Here is a 19,103-nt window from a genome sequence, read left to right on the forward strand (position 1 = left end):
CGAATTTTCACGAAGAATCCCGATCATTATGGGTGATTATGGGCATGAAAGGTGCGCCAGATGCGCTAATTGCAACTTAATTGTAAATCAATTTTAGATGTTTTAGACTAAAAGAAAGAAAATACGTAGTGACAGTAGAAAAAATGGTATGTGTTAAATTTTTCTATAGTTGTGATTTATTTAAATAAGCACGAAATAGTTGTTATTTCATTTATTACTATTGCTATTTTCTATTTTGAATTAATTGTAAACATAACCTTAAAATTTTAACCGGTATTTTTGTCATATTGGTTAAATTATTGATGCATTTTAAATTGTATAATTAAATCAAGAAGATTAGATATTACTAAATATCTTAAAATTTCATAAACTTCTTTTATATGTTTTATACATTTACTAAAAAAATGTCAAATTAAATTAAATAATTAATAACATACGTTGGAAATAAATATTAAAATTTTAGTTTTTTTATTAGGTACGGTTTTAGAGGTTTTAGATGTAAATATAAAGTATAAATAAATAATACTCACCTTTTATTTATAAGAAAAACAAGATAGATAAGATAAAGAATTTTCAAGGGCATATTTATATACAAATATATTCCAATTTATTTCTTATTATATAGTATAATAATATATATTAATTGCAATCATTTTATATATTATATAATGACAAATAATTTATGATTTGCTAAAGCAGTTTAATTTTATAACTATATAATAACCGATATGGAAAAACCTTATAAGGAAATAAATTTTTATCACAAACGATTTCTAGGAAATAAATAATCGAATAAAATTTTGAGATTTTAAGAAATTTTTAATCTTATCATTTACAAGGTTCTTATTTCATTAAAAAAATCTTAATTAACGTATTGAAATACAAATTTTTTTAAAATTATTAATATATAATATTAACATTTTTTTAATATTCCATCAAAAGGTAAATTTACATAATAATGGTAATTAAATAATTTAAAAATTGTAAAAAAAGAAAAATACCTATTGAATTCGAAATAAATTGTGTAAGTTGTATGATAATAAATATTATCATTTCCGTTTGATTACATAGATAACAAATATGATTCATTCTCGTGTATTTCGATAAACTGTTTTTTATCAGTCTAACTAGAGAATGCTATAAGTCAAGTGTATTATTTTGCAGTGTTATAAGTCATATGTGAATGAGGTACATAAACTTGAAAAATTTTTTGAATTAATTCATTAGATCATTATTCAGTGCAAAAAAATATATTTTCCCTTCGTTTTTATTTAATTGTTCTTTTTACAATTTTGCTTTAGAAAAAAGTAAGTTTATAAAGTTTTAAAGAATGATATAAAATTTTTTTTTAATTATTTAAATTTAATTCGTGCTTTAATTTAGAATTCTATTGTGCCAATCGCGTTTAGACACATTCTTCGGTTTATCGATAATTTCAAAAAGAAACTTCTGACTCAGTCTGATTATTAATACTTCACAAGAGAAAGGTTTTTTCACGCCAAGAAATTTATTATAAAAATATTTTTTTGGAACTAATAATTAATCTAAAAAACGTAAAATAGTGTTAAATAAAAATTTTTGTTTTGTTCTTAATAAAAATAGTAATTTTCCATTTTTGGTGAATTTAGGAATAAGGGTTGAAAGAAATTGAAGATTCAACATGTTCGGCGAATGGAGAGTATTTTTATTGCTGCTTTGGAAAAATTTTGTTGTTCGAAGGAGACATTGGATAGTCAGTTCCTTGCTGCAAATTGGAATTCCTTTACTTATAGTTGGACTGATACAATTTTCTAGAGACAATATTGCTAAAAATTCCTATAGATACCCCGACATTGGTGGAAGCGATCAGAATATTAAAGACCAATATTATCCAGTAAAGACAAAAGATGATTTGCTTTTTCAATATAAATATTCAAGACCTCGTTATTTATATTATGCACCAAAAAATAGTTTCACTGAAAATTTAATGAACCTCACTGCCAGCTGTTTATCTTTTCCGACCTATCCTACATCAGGTATTTTTATTTCTTTTTATAATATTCTTTCTTTTTTTAATAATAAATTAATAAAAAAAATATTTATTTCAATTTGGTCGAACAAGAAATGTCCCTTACGAAAATACCTTAAAAAAATTAAAATGTTCAATTTTAATTACTAACATTAAAATTATTGAAGGAACTCCATTATTTAAAAAAATATGCAAATAAATTCTTTTAAAAAGAATTTAATTAGAATTTTCAAAAATTTTAACAAAATTTTTCACTAGAATTCAACTATTTTCCTAAATGTATAATAAAATTCTTCGAAAGAATTATATTATTATCAAATTTTTTGATAAAATTCTTTGCAACAATTCGAAGACTTTCAATACTTACATTAATTTTAAAATTGAAAAAATTTTTAAAAAAATGATTAAAAAAGTTACGAAACAAAAAAGCAAACAACGACTAACTTCAAATTGTTAACAGATTACCGCGGAATAGAACGATTATCAATATATATGTCTAGATAATTTTTTAAAGATATTTAAATTTTTAAAATACATAATTAAGAAATAATTTTTAATTTAAATTTTATTGAGAATAAAATTGATTGTCTAAGTATTTTAAAAATAAACATTTTTTAAAATAAAAATTTGCAAATTTTGAAAATAATTTCGAGTTTTTGCAAGTTTGAATGAAAAATCTTCAAGTTTAAATTTAAACATGAATATTAATGAAAATTAGCTTAAAAAAATTATATTAAAATATTATTAAAAAAAGTAATTCTTAGAATTATTTCATTCTAATTTTTTGAAATTCAATTATTTTCAATTAAATATTTCCGAAAATTCAAATACATACTAATAATAAAAACATTAATATTTATATAACAAAATTATTAAAGTTTTGAATAATTGTTTTTAGAAATCAGTGAAAGGTCAGGGAAATACAAAATAAAATTTTTGAGACAACACAGAATTATATAAACGCCTTTTTTTTATTTTTAATCGACTAAAGCGACTTTTTTTACGCCTTAAAGTCGATCCGAGGCATTGTATTTATATAATTGAAAACAGATAATTAAAAATTAATAATAATATTTCAAAATACTCGAAGAAATAATTATTCTATAATTTAATAAATTAATACAGTTTCAATTTTTCACAGAGCTACAAGGATTTAATTCAGAAAAAGAATTACTACTTAAATATGCAGCTTTGTCAATTAATGATACGTTCATAAGTGCCCAAGGAATTATTTTTAAAAACTTGCAAAATGATCCAAAAGAAGTAAAACATCTTCACTATAAAATACGACCGGAATATATTAGCTCAGGATATGATCCTTTGAGTACTTATCGGAATATCGTACCGGAGCAAATATGTCTTGATCAGTCATTTCTGCAAATAAAAATGAATCAACTCCTGAAAACCAATGTAAGTAGATTGTTAAACTGAAATAGATCAAAAGTAATTATAGTGAAGAATTCATTTAGATTAGATAATAGAATAGTGCTTAAAATACTATAGCATAATGATATTTTAATGTTGATTTAATTAATAGTCTCACCATCTCTTTTATATTATTTACTAGCAAATGTTACGCGCGGAACGTGATATTCAATTCATTATTGTTATTCAAATTACAAAATTTTTTAAATAATTTCATAATCAAAATTTAAAAAATTCACTTATTAAGTACATAATTAATTATTACTGTTCATATTTTCAAAAATTTTAATAAAATTTCACGAAAGAATTCAATTATTTTCTAAAATTTTAATAAATCCTTCTAAACAATTCAATTATTTTTTTAAATAGTAAAATCTTTACAAAAATTCAATTATTTTCAAAACAATTTTAATTGAATTCCTCGGAAGAATTCAATTTTTTTTTTAATTTTTAACACATTTCAAAAAAATTCAATTTTTTTCTAAAATTTTAATAAATCCTTCGAAAAAATTAAATTATTTTTTTAAATATAGTAAAGTCTTTGCAAAAATTCAATTAATTTTATAAATAGTAAAATTCTTTGCAGGAATTCAGTTATGTTCAAAACAATTTTAATTGAATTCCTCGGAAGAATTCAAATGTTTTTAAATATTTCCATGAAATTCAATTTCAACAAGAATTAATAATTCTCTAAAAATAATTCAATTATTCTCAAAATATTTTTAAAAAATTCTACATAAAAATTAAATTACTTTCAGTGCAATTTTTAAATAAATTCGTCAAAAAAATTGAAAGAATTAAATTATTTTCAAAAAATAATAAAATTCTTGTGATGAATTCAATTATTTTGAATATACACTGCCACAACGTGCCAGGACAAAGAAAATCGTAAATCACAACCCAAAAAATCCACTAAACCGGCGTTGGAGTGTACTTAATTTTAATAAAATTCATTAAACAAATTCAATTATTTTCGAAACAACTTTAATTGAATTTCTCGAAAAAATTTCATTATTTTCAAATATTTATAGACAAATCTTTCAAAAATTATTTTTGAATAATATTTTTAAGATAATAAATTACATTCTCGAAAATAATATATATAACTGCAAAGTATTTAAACTGATGGTTCCAAAATATTTTATTTAAATTTTTTGAAAATCAAATTTTGAAAAAGTTTAATAATTAAAGAAAAATTAATTAATTAATTAATTAATTTTTCTTCAAAATTATTGTAAAGTTTGAAAATAATTGAATACTCAGAAATTAAAAAAAAAAAATCTTTCAATGAAAATTTGATAAAGAAAATTGTCTTCAAAAAATGATACTAAAATATTTTTCAAAAATGTAATTCTTAGAATTTTTGTATTCTAATTTTTTTAATATTCAATTTATTTTCAATACCTTTAATATTTTCAATTACATATTTAGGAAATTCAAATATCTACAAAAAATAATCAAAAATAAGTAAAAAATTGGATGAAAGGAATATAATAACATAATGATTTTATGATTTATGTCATCAATTTTACTGTCAAATAATAAAAAGAAAAAATTAATTTACACATTTTTTATACGAATTTTTGTATTTTATTATTTGATAATAAAAATGACATAAAACTATTAGGCTATTTTATTTATTTCTTAGATTCAAAACATTCTATTACAATATTTATTTTTTATTGAATCTTCAAAAAATTGATTAGTTTTTCAAATTTATTTAAAAGAAAGCTATAATAATTATAATATTTTTTTAAAACTCGTAATATTTTTGTGAAAAATTGAATTATTAATAACCTAGTTTTTAAGTGATTTAATTTTTTGTATACAATTAGATATTAGGTTAAGAGTACTCATGTACGAAAGGGCATGTCCCGTTTATAATTAAATAAAAAATAAAAAATTATTTTCGAAAAATTACACTATATAATATTTTTATAAAACTCATTCTTAGATTTATTTATCATTTTTCATAATTCAATTATAATATTTTCGAAAATTCAAATATCTATAAAAAACAATTTTATTACAATTTTTTGAAAAACATAGTTTTTAGAATTATTATTAAAACTTTGAAGAATTCAATCATTTCAAAAATTTGTAATTAAAATTCTTACAAAAAATTTCTTAGTTTCTAAGAATTTCCAAAAATTATTTTAAGCAATTCAATTATTTTCAAAAACTTCAACTAAATTTCAATTACTTGGTAATTTGTCAATTATATATATATATATTTAAAAAAATTTTATCATTCAAAAAGAAATTTTTAAATAATTTTGAAAAACTAATTTTACAAACTTTTTTATTATAATTTTTTTAAAATAAAAATTTTTTAATTTTTTTGTTTACATATTTTTAATAGTTTATATATTAATAGCTTTAAAAAAAACCTTGAACAGTTACACTTTCAATTGATCTAAAAAATTGAATTTTTTTTATATTGAATAATTGAATTCTCGGAAAACTTTCAGAAAATAATTAAGAATAATTAAAAACAATTAATTCAGATATGAAGTTTAGTCAAAAATTCTTTAATATAATTAAATTTTTGATGGATTGGAGTTTTAATTTTCAGAAATAATTAATTTTCGAAAAGTTTGAGGTTGAAATTTAAAAGATTTTAATTCCTGTGGAGAAATAAATAAGAACTATTTAAATATTTATTTAATAATTAGTTATTGAAGTTTTGAATAATTTAATTTAGAAATCAGTGAAAGATCAGGAAAATACAAAATAAAATTTTTGTGACAACACTGAATTAAATAAACGACTTTTTTAAAATCTTTTATCGTTTAAAGCGACTTAATTGATCCTTATAGTCGATCCGAGTGCTGGAAATTTTATAGACTAAACTAAATATTATTAAAAAAATCAGAAATTTATTTTATTTTGCATATTTTATTATTACTTTTCTAAATAAATTTCCATACAACAAATTTGATTATTTTTCAATTTCTTAGATTTCAGTGCAACAAATGCCTTCACCAGGTCATAAAGATGAGAAAGAGGACAGATTTTTTTATATTAAAATGATGTATGCAATTGCTGCAGTCGCGGCATTTTCAATTCAACTTAATGTGGAAACAACTTATCCGGCAAATGAAAAATCTTTGGGAGTTAATGTATTTTATTAGTTTTCTAATTTCATTTTCTTGTTTTTCTAATTTTTATACAAATATATTTTAATTCAATTTGGAAAATTATTTTTCAGGTTTTAATGGCAATGAACGGAGTGAAAAATTATCAAAATTTATTAAGTTGGCTAATTAGTGGACTATTATTTAGTACACTTTACATTATTCCTCGTGTTATATTTCTCTGCGTATGTTTTGTCTCCGACTGTCAACCATTTTTGCATTATGGAAATGCAATTTTAGTGGCCCTTATGCATTTTCTCAATTTAATCCATATTTTATGCTTTGGCTATCATATTTCTTCGTATTTTTCAAAATGTAAAGTATTAATTATTTTTACTTGTATTTTTTACAATATTTCTTTTTTTTTTTTAATTTCGTTTATTTTTTTATTTGCATATTCTTTTTTTCTTTTTTTGATTTCTTTTCTTACTTTATTTATTTTTCATTTTCGTTTCATTTTCTTACTGTTTCGTAAATACCTTCATGATAATGTATATTTTCTTGATTGACATGTTAATTATTTTTCAGCAATTCTGAGAGCATTGGCAAAAAATTTCTTTTATTATGGAACATATGGCCTTCAAATATATCTTACGTACCAAAAAAATTTCACTCCAATACCGTATATGGGAATATTGTTTCCAAATGTGATTTTGTTTCGACTCTACGAGGAAATTTATGTTTATGAGAAAAAATGTATGTTTCAAAAATTTATCTATTTAAAAAAATGATAAAAAATTACTTCTTTTAATTTCTATTTACATAATTACTATTTAGTAATAAATTGAAATTTAAGAATAATTTTTACTTCGAAGTACATTCATTTTTGGATTATATTTAGTTTAAAAAAATTTCATTATTATTAAATAATTATCTATTTATTTTCAGTGGAAGGACTGAATTGGAGTAATATGTTTTTGGTTGGTGATATTAATTATCCTGCCGCTGGAAGCGTAGGAGTTATGTTGATATTTTCCATTCTTGGCTCAGTTATTAACTTTTTCCTTGCTTTGTATGTTTCTGCAATTTTCCCTGGAAAATACGGCGTTGCAAAACATCCACTTTTCTTTTTAAAGGTATTCAACTTTTTTTTACTTATTTTATTCATTTTCTTTTTGTCTTTAATTTAAATTTTTGCATTATGATTTACATTTACATTTACAATTACATTTAAAATTTACAATTTACATTATTAAAAGTAAAACAGCAACAAAGATATTTAGTTTTTTAATTTAAGTAATTAAAATGATTAAAATAGAAACAAAATTGAATTAATTATTACTTCAGCTTTAATTTGACCCACTAATATCAAATTTTTTAAACGTTTCTAATTTAAATCTCCAATAATCATTAATTAATAACAATAGTTAACAATAGTTCATTAATAATTACTTTGTTTATAACTGTTTTTTGTAAATCTTTGTTTAAATGAATTCTATTTATCATGTAATATTTTAACAATTTCAGTTTTTCACATTGAAAAAATATTCTTCTACGGTGAAAATTGACAATGTAAATTATAATGAGCAAAATACACTTTTCGAGCCAGTTTCAAAAGATGTTTATGTTTCTGGAATTCAAATTCGCAACTTGAAGAAAACATATATCACAAATTGGATTAGTCAATCTGTAAGTCACGCGATTCTATTACATAATTAATACGAAATAAAAATAACTTTAGTCTTAAATACAATTATTATAATTCCTATATAATAATTAATTTATAATTTATTATTAATATTATTATTATTATTTAATTATTAATTTGTGTAATTTTAATAATTAATATTTTTAAAATTTATTATTACATTTTTTATTTCTTGCGAATTTTTTTCACCCCTTAGAAAAAACACGCTCTTAATGGAATATCCATTGATTTTTATGAAGGTGAAATAACAACTTTACTCGGTCATAATGGAGCGGGGAAAACAACAATGATGTCAATTCTAACAGGTCTCTTTAATAATCAATAAAATAAATAAAATACAATAACAAAATTAACAATAATAAAAATAAATAAAATTCTGTAATTTTATTTTAAAATCAATTTAAATAGTAAATAAATTATTAATAAAATTTATTAAAATAATAATTAAAATTGATATACCTAATTTAAGAAAAAGAAATTTAAAAATACTAAAAAAATGTATTATTTCAGGTTTATTAAGTCCGACTGAGGGAACAGTTTTCATAGGTGGAAAAAATATCGATAAAGAGATGAATAAAATTGTCACTGATTTAGGATTATGTCCACAGGAAGATATTCTCTTTCCTGACTTGAATGTCTTTGAACAATTGCAATTTTTCTGTATGGTAAGTATAATTAACATAAACAATTAAATTAATCTGCAAGATTTAAAAGAATTTAATTAAATTTTATCAAAAAAAAAAAAAAAATAGTTGAAGAATAAAAACAAGTCGAAGACTCAGATAAAACTTGAAGTTGATAGTCTACTGCAGAGATTGAAGATTTTTGACAAGAGAAATGAATTGCCTCCCAAACTTTCGGGCGGACAAAAGAGAAGAGTTTGTCTTGGAATGTCGATAATTGGTGATGCTTCGGTTAGTTTTTTTCTGCTATTAATTAGTTTATTGTTTAATAATTGTTACTAAAAAATATTAGTAAGTTTAATAATTCATATAAATGATTAATTTCTCAAATAATTAATACAAATTTATTAATTTCTTCCATAATTAATAAAAGTTATTAACTTTTTTAATAAATGATAGAATTTATTTATTTAATTAGTTATTAATTGACAATTTTATTTTTTTATAGACGTTAATTTTGGATGAACCGACATCAGGAATGGATCCCGAGTCAAGAAGAGAAGTTTGGGATATCTTATTGGTACGTTGGTAAATTTTTGTTTTATATTTTTATCATTTTTCTTTAAAGATTCGTTGAATGAAATTCTAAATCATGAAATTAATAAAAGCAACTGAATAAAATATGTGTAATTTCGAACAAAACATTTTTTTCAGAAAATGAGAGGAGAGAAAACGATTTTGATAAGCACGCACAATATGGAAGAGGCGGATATTCTTGGCGATAGAACTGCTATAATTGAATTGGGAAAATTAAAAAGCTTTGGCACACCTTTGTTCCTGAAAAAATATTACGGTTATTTTATTTCACAAATCATTTATTTCATTTCATAATTAGATTTGAATCTATTTCGTATTTTAATTTTTCTTTATTTGATTGTTATGGTATTATTTATCATTACTTTTATTATTATGTATTACTATTTCAATTTAAAATTGATATTATTTTTTTTTTTTAAATTAATTTTCTGTATTTTTTATTGTTTTCATTCTTCACGGTTTGGAATTTTTGGTTTTTCATTTTTCATTGTTTAATATTAATTTTATCTTTCTTCTTAGAAACATTTAAGTATTATTTAAAATTATTGTGAAATTGTTGTACTTTAAAGTTTTATTTATTTTATTTATTTAGAAACAAAAATTAGTTCCTTAATTCCTTTTTTTTTTGTTATTAGGCGAAGGCAACATGGAAATAACATTATCTACCGAAGAAGTATGCGACATTGATGGGATAAAAAATCAACTACCGGAAGAGAGTCGATTAATTAATTCCGATGCTGGGAAAATGGTTTTCAGTGTTCCTTTCACTGATCGATTACCCGAAGATTTGGACAGAATTGAAGAAGAAAAAGAGGATCTTGGAGTTAATGGAATCAGTGTTTCGCTTATAACTTTGGAACAAGTTTTCCTTCGGTACTCTTTCATATTTTTCTTTATTTTTATTTGACAATAATTTTTTTTTGTTTATTCTTTATTATTGTTATTATTTGTATTTGTCTATTGTTTGTTATTTTTTTTATTCTTTATTAACTTAAAATTCTTTATTATTTACTATTTTTATTGCAATATCAGAGTTGCTACAGGTCAGGAAAATTAGGGAAATCAGGGAAAAGGAAATTTGCTAGGAAAATCAGAAAAATTTCAGGGAATTTTATTAAAAGTACTGGAAATATAACAAACTTTTAGAATTACTACAATAATTCTGGTTTTTGATGTTCAAAAATAGTTTACAAAAAACTTAAAAAAAATTGATTTCTTCTTGAATTTTGTTTCACTAGATTTCTTATTTCTAAAAGTAATTGAATTTATTTTATACTGAACAGACGGAAAAAGTCAAAATTTTGTTTGAAAGTCAGTGAGAAATAAATTTAAATTTTTGTGGCAACCCTGAATATATTGAAATAATTTTATTATCAAATTACAATGATCTTAACAAAATGAAAGATTTAAAATTAATTAAGTATCGGGAATGACTACATTTTCTTAATTATTTAGAATTCAATTACTAATAAATAATAGTTTTCTGCAATTATTAAATCACCACTTCTTTCTTTTTTTATTAAAGGGCGACAAAAGAAGACAATGATGATATAGATGACAACAATTTTTGTATAGAAAAAATTGACAATGTTAAAGGATTTCAGCGTTTTTGGCAATCATTCATTGCACTTATTCTGAAAAAATGTACATTCGTGAGGAAAAATTTAATCACACATTTCTTCATGGTGAGCAAATTTATTTAAATTAGCATTTAATCTTCTTCTTCTACATTAATAATCGTTTTATTCTGGTAATCTGTTCACAGTTTGACGTTAGTCGTTTGCTTTATTGTTTCCTAACTTTTTAAATGTTCCGAACTTTAAAATTAATGTATTGACAATTATTGAATTCCGGCGAAGAATTTTATCAAAAAATTTGAAAACAATTAAATTTTTTCGAAGAATTTTTTTAAAACTTTTAAAAATAATTGAACTATTTCGAGAAATTTTATTAAAATAGTATTGAACATATGTAATTGAATTCTCGCGAAGAATTTTATCATTTATGAAAATAATTGAATTCTTGTAAAGAGTTTTATTAAAATTTTTATCAAATAAAATTGTTTATATTGTGGCCTTGGGTCCAAAAATTGGCCTTGGGTTTATTTGGACCCAAGGCCACAATATAAACAATTTTATTTGACAAAAATTAAGGTCCTGAAAACACTCTACGTTATTAAAATTTTTAAAAATCCTAATTAAATTTTTTTTAAAAATTTCTTTAAATTTAAAAAAAAATATATTGTTTAATAATTTTAAATTAAAATTTTGAAAGTAATTTAATTTTATTAAGAATTTCTTTAAGTTTTTTAAAATAATATTTTTTGTTAATAATTACAATTAAATATTTGATTAATAAGTTTTATTAAAATCTTTAGAAAATAATTTAATTCATCTCTAAATATTATTACAATTTTCGAAAATAACTGAATTCTTCGAGAATTTTTTTAAAAATTGTATTGAAAATAATTGAATTCCTAAGAATGTCTTAATTTTTTTTTAATGTAATCAATTTTATTAATAAATTTAATAAATAATTTCATTATTGAATTGCATTAAAATTATTGGTAGAAAATTAAATTCTTTTAAAAAATTTGTTTAATTTTTTTGAAAATATTGTTTTTTTTAAGGATTTTAATTAATAATTTTGAAAATAATTATTTTTACAAAAGATTTCTTTCAACTTTTGAAAATATTCGTGTCTGTTAATTATTGTAATTAAAAATTTGTTTATTGAATTTTATTAAAATTTGTTGGAAATAATTGAATTCTTCTCAGAATTTCATTACAATTTTTAAAAATAATTGAATTCTTTCGAGAAATTTCTTTAAAATTGTATTGAAAATAATTGAATTCCTAAGAAAAATTTTATTATTTATTTAATATAAATAATTATTTACTTAATAAGTGGATTTTTTGAATTTTAAATCTAAAATTATTTAAAAATAGAAGTTGCTATTTGAAAATAAAGTAAATTAAAAAAATTAAAACTTTGTAATTTTGCATTATCAAATTAGTAATTCACTTTTCTTTATTGATAAATTATTATTTAATTTTTAACTCTTAGATTAATAAGAGAATAATTAAAGATTATTTAATTTAAAAATTCATTTCTATAGATTATCATTCCCGTCATCAGTATTTTCGCACTTGGAGCAACATTCACTGATTTTGACGATATAGAGGAAGTCTCTTTCCGACTTGATAAGCATAACAATCCCCAAGTGTTCTACTCTTCGAATGATAACGATTATGGACAAAAATATAAGATGATAATTGAAAATTTGGACGGGGTAGCAACCAGTATAACTGGCAACATCAGCGAAGGTATATTTTAATTAATTTTTCAAAATTATTGTAAGTTATAAAGCTAGAAATTTCAATATATTTGAAACATTATGATCCAAAAGATTTGAACGTTCAAATGAAAGAAATATTTTTTATAAAACATTTTTATAAATTTTAAATATGCAATAAAAAGTAATAAAAATTTTAAATTTACATTCAGAAACTTAAGAATTAATTTTCTTTGTAGTGACTCAAAATTATTGTAACAAATTTATTTTCAAGAAGAAATAAATATAAATCTCTTTCATATGAACATTCAGAACTTTAGGATCATGAAACATTGAGATATTCAGAAAGAATTAATTATTGTCTAATATTGATAAATTTAATCAGTCAAATGAAATGGAAATGAAACTAAATTAATTTATATTATTTCAGCGATGATGAAGTTTGGCAAAGAAGATTACACGACATATCGTAATAATTTAATTGGCGGAGCAGAATTCAATATTGATAATTCAATGGACAAAAAAGTGAATGTTTTATATTCAGAACATATGGAATTCAGTGTACCAATAGCAGTTAATTTAGCTTCCAATACAATTCTCAAAAAATTAGCTGGAAATGAGTATCAAATTGATGTATCAAGACAAAAACTTCCATTTGGAAAGTCATTCCTTTATAATAAATATACCGATTTAGTTCTTAATTATGTCAGAGCATTTTTGCTGGTTTTATGTCTGTCGCCGACTTTTGCACTCTACGTGATTCAACCATTAAAAGAATCAATCGCAGGATTAAAGGAACTTCAAAGAATGACCGGAGTAACGAGCTATTTGTATTGGGGAAGTTTTTATCTATTTGATCTTCTTTTCTTCTTAATCACAATTGTTATTTACATGATTGGACTTTACATACTGGATTTCGATCGCGATCTACAATTGTTTCACGGAACCGAATTCAGTAAGTTTATAAACTCCATTCACAAGATAAATTATATTTCTAAAGTTTCGAACGTTAAAATGAACGACATTTTTTTACTTCTTTTAATTTGTATTTTTTAAGAAAAAAAAAGTTATTCTGATTATTAAAGATTAATTCTGAATGAAGAAAATGGTTAATTTTAATTATTATTTTTTATGCAGTAATTTTTTAAAATATTTAAATAAAAATGAAACTTTGTTCACTTGAATGTTCAAAACTAGGAAGATGATGAATTATAAATTTATTTTTTGCACACTTTTCGCAAATTATTTGTGTAATATTTATGTATTTACGATATAATATTTTTTTGTAATAAAAAATATTGTTGATAATGAATAGTGTAAATTATAAAAAAAAATTTACATTATCATTGCAGGTATAATGTTTCTCTTACTGATGTTATTCGCTCTGAATATGTTGCCGTTTGTTTATATGTTTAGTTTTTGGAAAAAGAAAACGAACATTATTGTAAGCGTTTTGACACTTTTGCCTGGATTATTGAGTGAGTATTGATAAAAATCTTTTTTTTTTGGTATATATTAATTAGAAAATTATGAAACGAGAAAAAAGTAGTACGAAATTGTGGGTAATTTAATAAAAATTTAATAATTTTTTCAGTTACATTAGAAGGAATAATTTATATAATTATGTTATCAATTAATAACTCTGTCAAAGCTGCAGAGCAACGATTGATTGAGAAAAAGTTTTTTATGCTTATACCATCAGTAAGCTTCTTTTATGGACAGCATTCCTTTTTCGAGACTGCGAAACGAAATGCTGATTGTCGAAAAATTCCAAAATTCTTGTTAGACAATGTATGTTCATCTCCTGAAGGACACGAGTGTTGTGGTATGGTCTTTTTTCAATTCCTTTTCTTTTATTTTTCTTATATTTCATTTCTTAAGTTCTGTAATTTCTGTTTTTCTTACTATTTGAGGAGCAAGTTTTCAAAACGTGATAAATCCATCCTATTTCTTATTTCCTTAAAATATTAAATTTATGTTTATCTCCATTTTTTTGAAAATTGGATCTATTAGCTTTTCAATACTTGTTTCTCATTTATTATAGATTCTTTTATGTATCTAGTTTATTTATTTGTTTGTTTACTCATTGATTTGATTACTTATTTATTAAAAGTACAGTTTTTTAAATTTACCTATTCTTTGAATTTTGTTCTCAATGAGAGAACATTATTTTCGAATTTAATAATTTATAATTTTCTTTTTAAATTCAAATTTTTCAGATCTCAACTGTACGGGAGGACAGTGTGAAAAATATTTCGAATTTTTCAGCAATTTCAAAAATTCTGACAGCTTAGAAGAAAGTATATTGTACTTGTGTTTGACTCCGTTTATTTATATCATAATTATTGGCATATTGGAACATAAATTAATTCCAAGATTATTTATAAAGATCAAAAACATAGTCCCAACTGGAGCACCTCAGAGAGTAGACGATCAAGTAAAATCGGAGAAGATTTTTGTCGCTTCTGAGATCAATAAATTCAGTAAGCATGGTAAAGTATTTTCTTCTTATTAAGAAATAGATATTATAGCTAATAATAATATATTAATTAGAAATAATTAATAATAATTAATAATAATTAATTAAGTAAAAAGAAGAAAATTTATATTTTAATTTACAGAAGAGTCTGTAGAATCGCAAAAAAGTCATTCTAGAAATAATTGGGTTGCAAAGAAGAGCGACGATAATAATTCAATTTATTTGGCTTACGAATTGAGTAAATACTACGGAAGTCTTGCTGCGGTGAAGGAAATTAGTTTCAGTGTGAAGAAGAAAGAATGTTTTGGATTATTGGGTGTTAATGGCGCAGGAAAAAGTACAACATTTCGATTACTCACTGGAGAAGAGTTTCCGAATACTGGTATTATGTATTTGAATGGAAAAGAAATTTCCAAAAACAGACAAGAGGTACAAGAAAAATTAATTAAATCTTTTCTTTTTTAAACTGCAAAAAAAAGTGTCCCCTTTAAATTCAAACTCTAAATTCGCTTAAAAAATCGAATTTTCTTCATTCTAAAAATTATTTAATCGTATAATTTTTGTCATTTTTAGTATTTGAAACAAATGGGATACTGTCCGCAAAATTCTGCTCTACTTAAATCGCTAAATTCTAAAGATCATCTAAAATTATTTGCATTACTTCGAGGCGTACCAAGAGATCAAGTAAAAAGTGAAGTTGACAAATGGATAAAAAGATTGAGTAAATATTTTTTAATTACTCTTCAACAAATTAAGTTTAATGAAAATTATATTACTACTTTAATTTTTTTACAGAATTAATCAATTACAATTAGTGTCTACACAAATTAATTAAAAATAAAATGTGATGTGAAATTTTTCAGAATTGAATCTTTGCGCAAATCAACCCAGCGGAACTTATAGCGGTGGAAATAAGCGTCGATTAAGTATCGCAATTGCTTTAATTGGAAATCCTAATCTTGTTTTAATGGACGAACCAACAACGGGAGTTGATCCTGCAGCGCGAAGATACATGTGGCACGTGATTAAATCCTGTCAATTAGATGGACAATCAATTATTCTCACTTCACACAGGTAAACATTTTTTTTTTCGATATTTGCTTATCTTCTTAATAGAGGATTTTAATTTTTTGAATTAAATTAAACATCTACTTTAAATTTCTGTTGTATCAACCGGCTTACAAAATGAAAAACGACCTTTCGTAGGGCTTTTTTTATCAAAAAATTAAATTTTTAATATCAATTAAATTTGAACTTAATTTATTTTAAATTTCATTTAATTTTTAACTTAAAAATTCATTAAAAGTTGAATATTTCATATTGACTGAAAATTTAATTTTATAATCGAAAAACGTCAAGACATAAATTTTAATAAATAATTGAATTTTAACAATTTTACTATACTTCAACTGGAGTCAGAAATTTTCAGTACATTTGGAAGGATTGCTTCAAATTGATTCTCTTCAAATTAAAATATTTCTGTTCAAATTTTAGTTAAAACTATCAAACCGGAATTATTTTAAAGTTTATTAAATTTAGCAACTTTTTCAAAAAACTAATTCTACAGAATTGTTAGTTAAAACTTAAAAGTATGGAAAATTCAGATTTTCAATTATTTTAATTTGAAACATTTAAAAAATTCAATTATTTCTATAAATTCATTCTATAATGCTTTTAATATTCAATTATTATTTAAAATTTTAACTGAAATTCATATTAAAATCCATTTTTATTAGAAAATTCTACTAGAATTCAATTATTTAAATACAAAAATAAATAATTTATTGAATAATTGAATGTTCTTTAAATTTGAATTCTCATAAAGAATTTTATCAACAAATTTTTAAATAATTAATTTCTTTCAACGAATTTTAATAAAATTTTTAAGAACATAATTGAATTTTTGCGAAGAATTTTATTACATTTGAAAATAATTGGATTTCTGCAATTATTTGTAACTTCTCCAAAATTCAAATTTTTTTGTGACTTAAATGTAATTCTTCTAAATCCATTATTTTTAATAATTAAAATATAATATACAAATTAAAAATTGTAACTAATTTTAAATGAAAACCTTTCAAAGTTCATTTTTTATGAAAATTGTAAACGCAACTCTTTTTTAAAATTCAATGACCTACTTTTGAATTATTTAAATAAAATTATTCATTAAATAATTTATATTGTATTACTTAAATTATTATTTATAAATAATTCATAAAACTTTTACTTACAAGTAATAGTTTTATGTCATATTTCTTCAGGAATTAAGTTATTCGAAAAGAAATTATTGTCAGAAATAGAAAAAGTTGAAGGTTTTTTTATTAGAATTCGTGGTAGTTTCATAGTTTATGAGGCCAACAAAAAAGACACAAAAATTCACTCACAAATTATCAGTATTTGCTAATTCCCTAAAAATATTTTCTCATAGTCTACAAATTTAATGATAGAAATCTAAATTTATTGTTACGTTTAATTTGTTTTATCGTTTAAACAAGCTTTTAAAAACGTTTGTTTATCAAAATTAATCACAAATAATTTTTTTTATCAAAATAATCTCTTTTTATATTTATTACAGCTTTAAAAGTTAATTAACAGTTTGGCGATCTATTTTATTGTTATCTCATTCCATTTCATGATTTTAATGTCAAAGCAAATTAATGAGAATGTCGATTTTATATACTTTGGAAAATTTGAAGAACATGAGAAATTATTTTTATATTAGAGGTGAAGAAGTTAACATTCTTTCCGAATTAATTAATTAATATGTATCGACAGCACAGCTTTGTGCTGTCGTTTTGTGAGATTGATTCAGAAAAATTGTTAACTTCTTCACCTTTAATATTAATTACCGAATGATAAATTCATTTCCTTTAATTATTTGTATAGTTGAATTATTGAAAGCAATACTTTATGTTGAACATAAATACTTGAATTTGAAGTGAAGAAATATTTTGCAAGTAATGCATCGCAATGTACTGAAAATTTCTGTATATTTAGTTTCCTAAAATTGTAAAAAAAAATGAAAATGTGCCCGATTCTTTTGCTTCAGCATGGAAGAGTGTGAAGCTCTTTGCAATCGTCTGGTAATAATGGTGAACGGTCACTTTGTTTGCATCGGTCCAAGTGAACAATTGAAACAGAAATTCGGAGCTGGTTTCGATATTAATATAAAATTGAATCCTGAAAGGACCAATGAGGACGTGCTAAATATCAAGAGGGATATTGAGAAATCTTTGGAGTGTGAACATCGAGATGAACACGTTGTGAGTATACAAAAAAAGTATTAAAATTAAATGTTAATAGCTAAATTAAGTAATAGTAGTTAAATTAAATTCGAGACTAAATTTTAACAATTAAATTTATATACTAAATTATTTTTTCGATTTTAGGAAGATATGTGAAAAGGGTGAAAGAAAAAACACTGTCTTTCACTTTTTTCCCCTAAAATTCCTAAAATCGAAAATAGACTTGCGAAAGGATAAAAATATTCATCTTTCATATACATGAATGAATTAATTGAATAATTAAGTAGGCAATAAATTAATTAGCGTTTTTTTCACAGGGCTACTTAACATATCATATTACCAACTCGAGAACAAAATGGAAAAAAATGTACAGCGTGATGCAACATTTGAAAGAAAAGTACAATTGTATTGAAGATTTTTCAATACTTTCCGCTACACTAGAGCAATTATTTTTGCAATTTGCCAGAGCTGATTCTAAACCATTGCCAGTTCCAGTGTAAATGGTTGCGTGTGATTTAGAATTATTTTCTTTATTTATTAACTAAAGAATAACTATTTTTAAAAGTCAGAAAAGTATTCATAAAAAAAAGAACCTATTTTTTCATATTTTCCCTAAAGAAAAATAGAAAAGGAAACAGGAAGTAAA

At 22.2% G+C, this 19,103-nt stretch overlaps 1 protein-coding gene across 3 annotated transcripts; it reads left to right on the forward strand.

Annotated features, from left to right (window-relative positions):
• Positions 1–19: 19 nt before the first annotated feature.
• Positions 20–19,030, forward strand: LOC122497590 (ATP-binding cassette sub-family A member 2-like). 3 transcript variants are annotated; one of them, XM_043604810.1, is made up of 25 exons: positions 20–146; positions 1,629–2,015; positions 3,150–3,418; positions 6,394–6,555; positions 6,645–6,885; positions 7,099–7,266; positions 7,459–7,646; positions 8,038–8,199; positions 8,415–8,523; positions 8,729–8,883; positions 8,971–9,132; positions 9,350–9,421; positions 9,556–9,694; positions 10,074–10,311; positions 10,964–11,123; positions 12,557–12,764; positions 13,164–13,688; positions 14,086–14,211; positions 14,328–14,558; positions 14,953–15,225; positions 15,355–15,641; positions 15,786–15,933; positions 16,076–16,286; positions 18,262–18,475; positions 18,775–19,030. In XM_043604810.1, exons 2-25 carry the CDS (start codon positions 1,661–1,663, stop codon positions 18,955–18,957), a joined length of 4,986 nt encoding a protein of 1,661 aa, XP_043460745.1. In that variant the 5' UTR covers positions 20–146; positions 1,629–1,660; the 3' UTR covers positions 18,958–19,030. The 3 variants fall into 3 exon arrangements, with proteins under 3 accessions (XP_043460745.1, XP_043460746.1, XP_043460747.1); XM_043604811.1 differs by lacking the exon at positions 20–146 and adding an exon at positions 1,084–1,188; XM_043604812.1 differs by lacking the exon at positions 20–146 and adding an exon at positions 1,289–1,307.
• The last annotated feature ends 73 nt before the right edge of the window (positions 19,031–19,103 follow it).

Source organism: Leptopilina heterotoma, unplaced genomic scaffold (assembly GCF_015476425.1).
Source record: "Leptopilina heterotoma isolate Lh14 unplaced genomic scaffold, ASM1547642v1 Lhet_134, whole genome shotgun sequence".
In the NCBI taxonomy this organism is placed as follows: domain Eukaryota; kingdom Metazoa; phylum Arthropoda; class Insecta; order Hymenoptera; family Figitidae; genus Leptopilina; species Leptopilina heterotoma.

What these genes read in the sequence shown, in the direction of transcription:
- LOC122497590 (XM_043604810.1), top strand. Translation starts at nt 1,661, where the DNA reads ATGTTCGGCGAATGGAGAGTATTTTTATTGCTGCTTTGGAAAAATTTT. An exon ending in AAAAATCTTTGGGAGTTAAT is followed by an intron (nt 6,556 to 6,644) that starts GTATTTTATTAG and finishes ATTATTTTTCAG; the next exon opens with GTTTTAATGGCAATGAACGG. An exon ending in ACTTTTGCCTGGATTATTGA is followed by an intron (nt 14,212 to 14,327) that starts GTGAGTATTGAT and finishes TAATTTTTTCAG; the next exon opens with TTACATTAGAAGGAATAATT.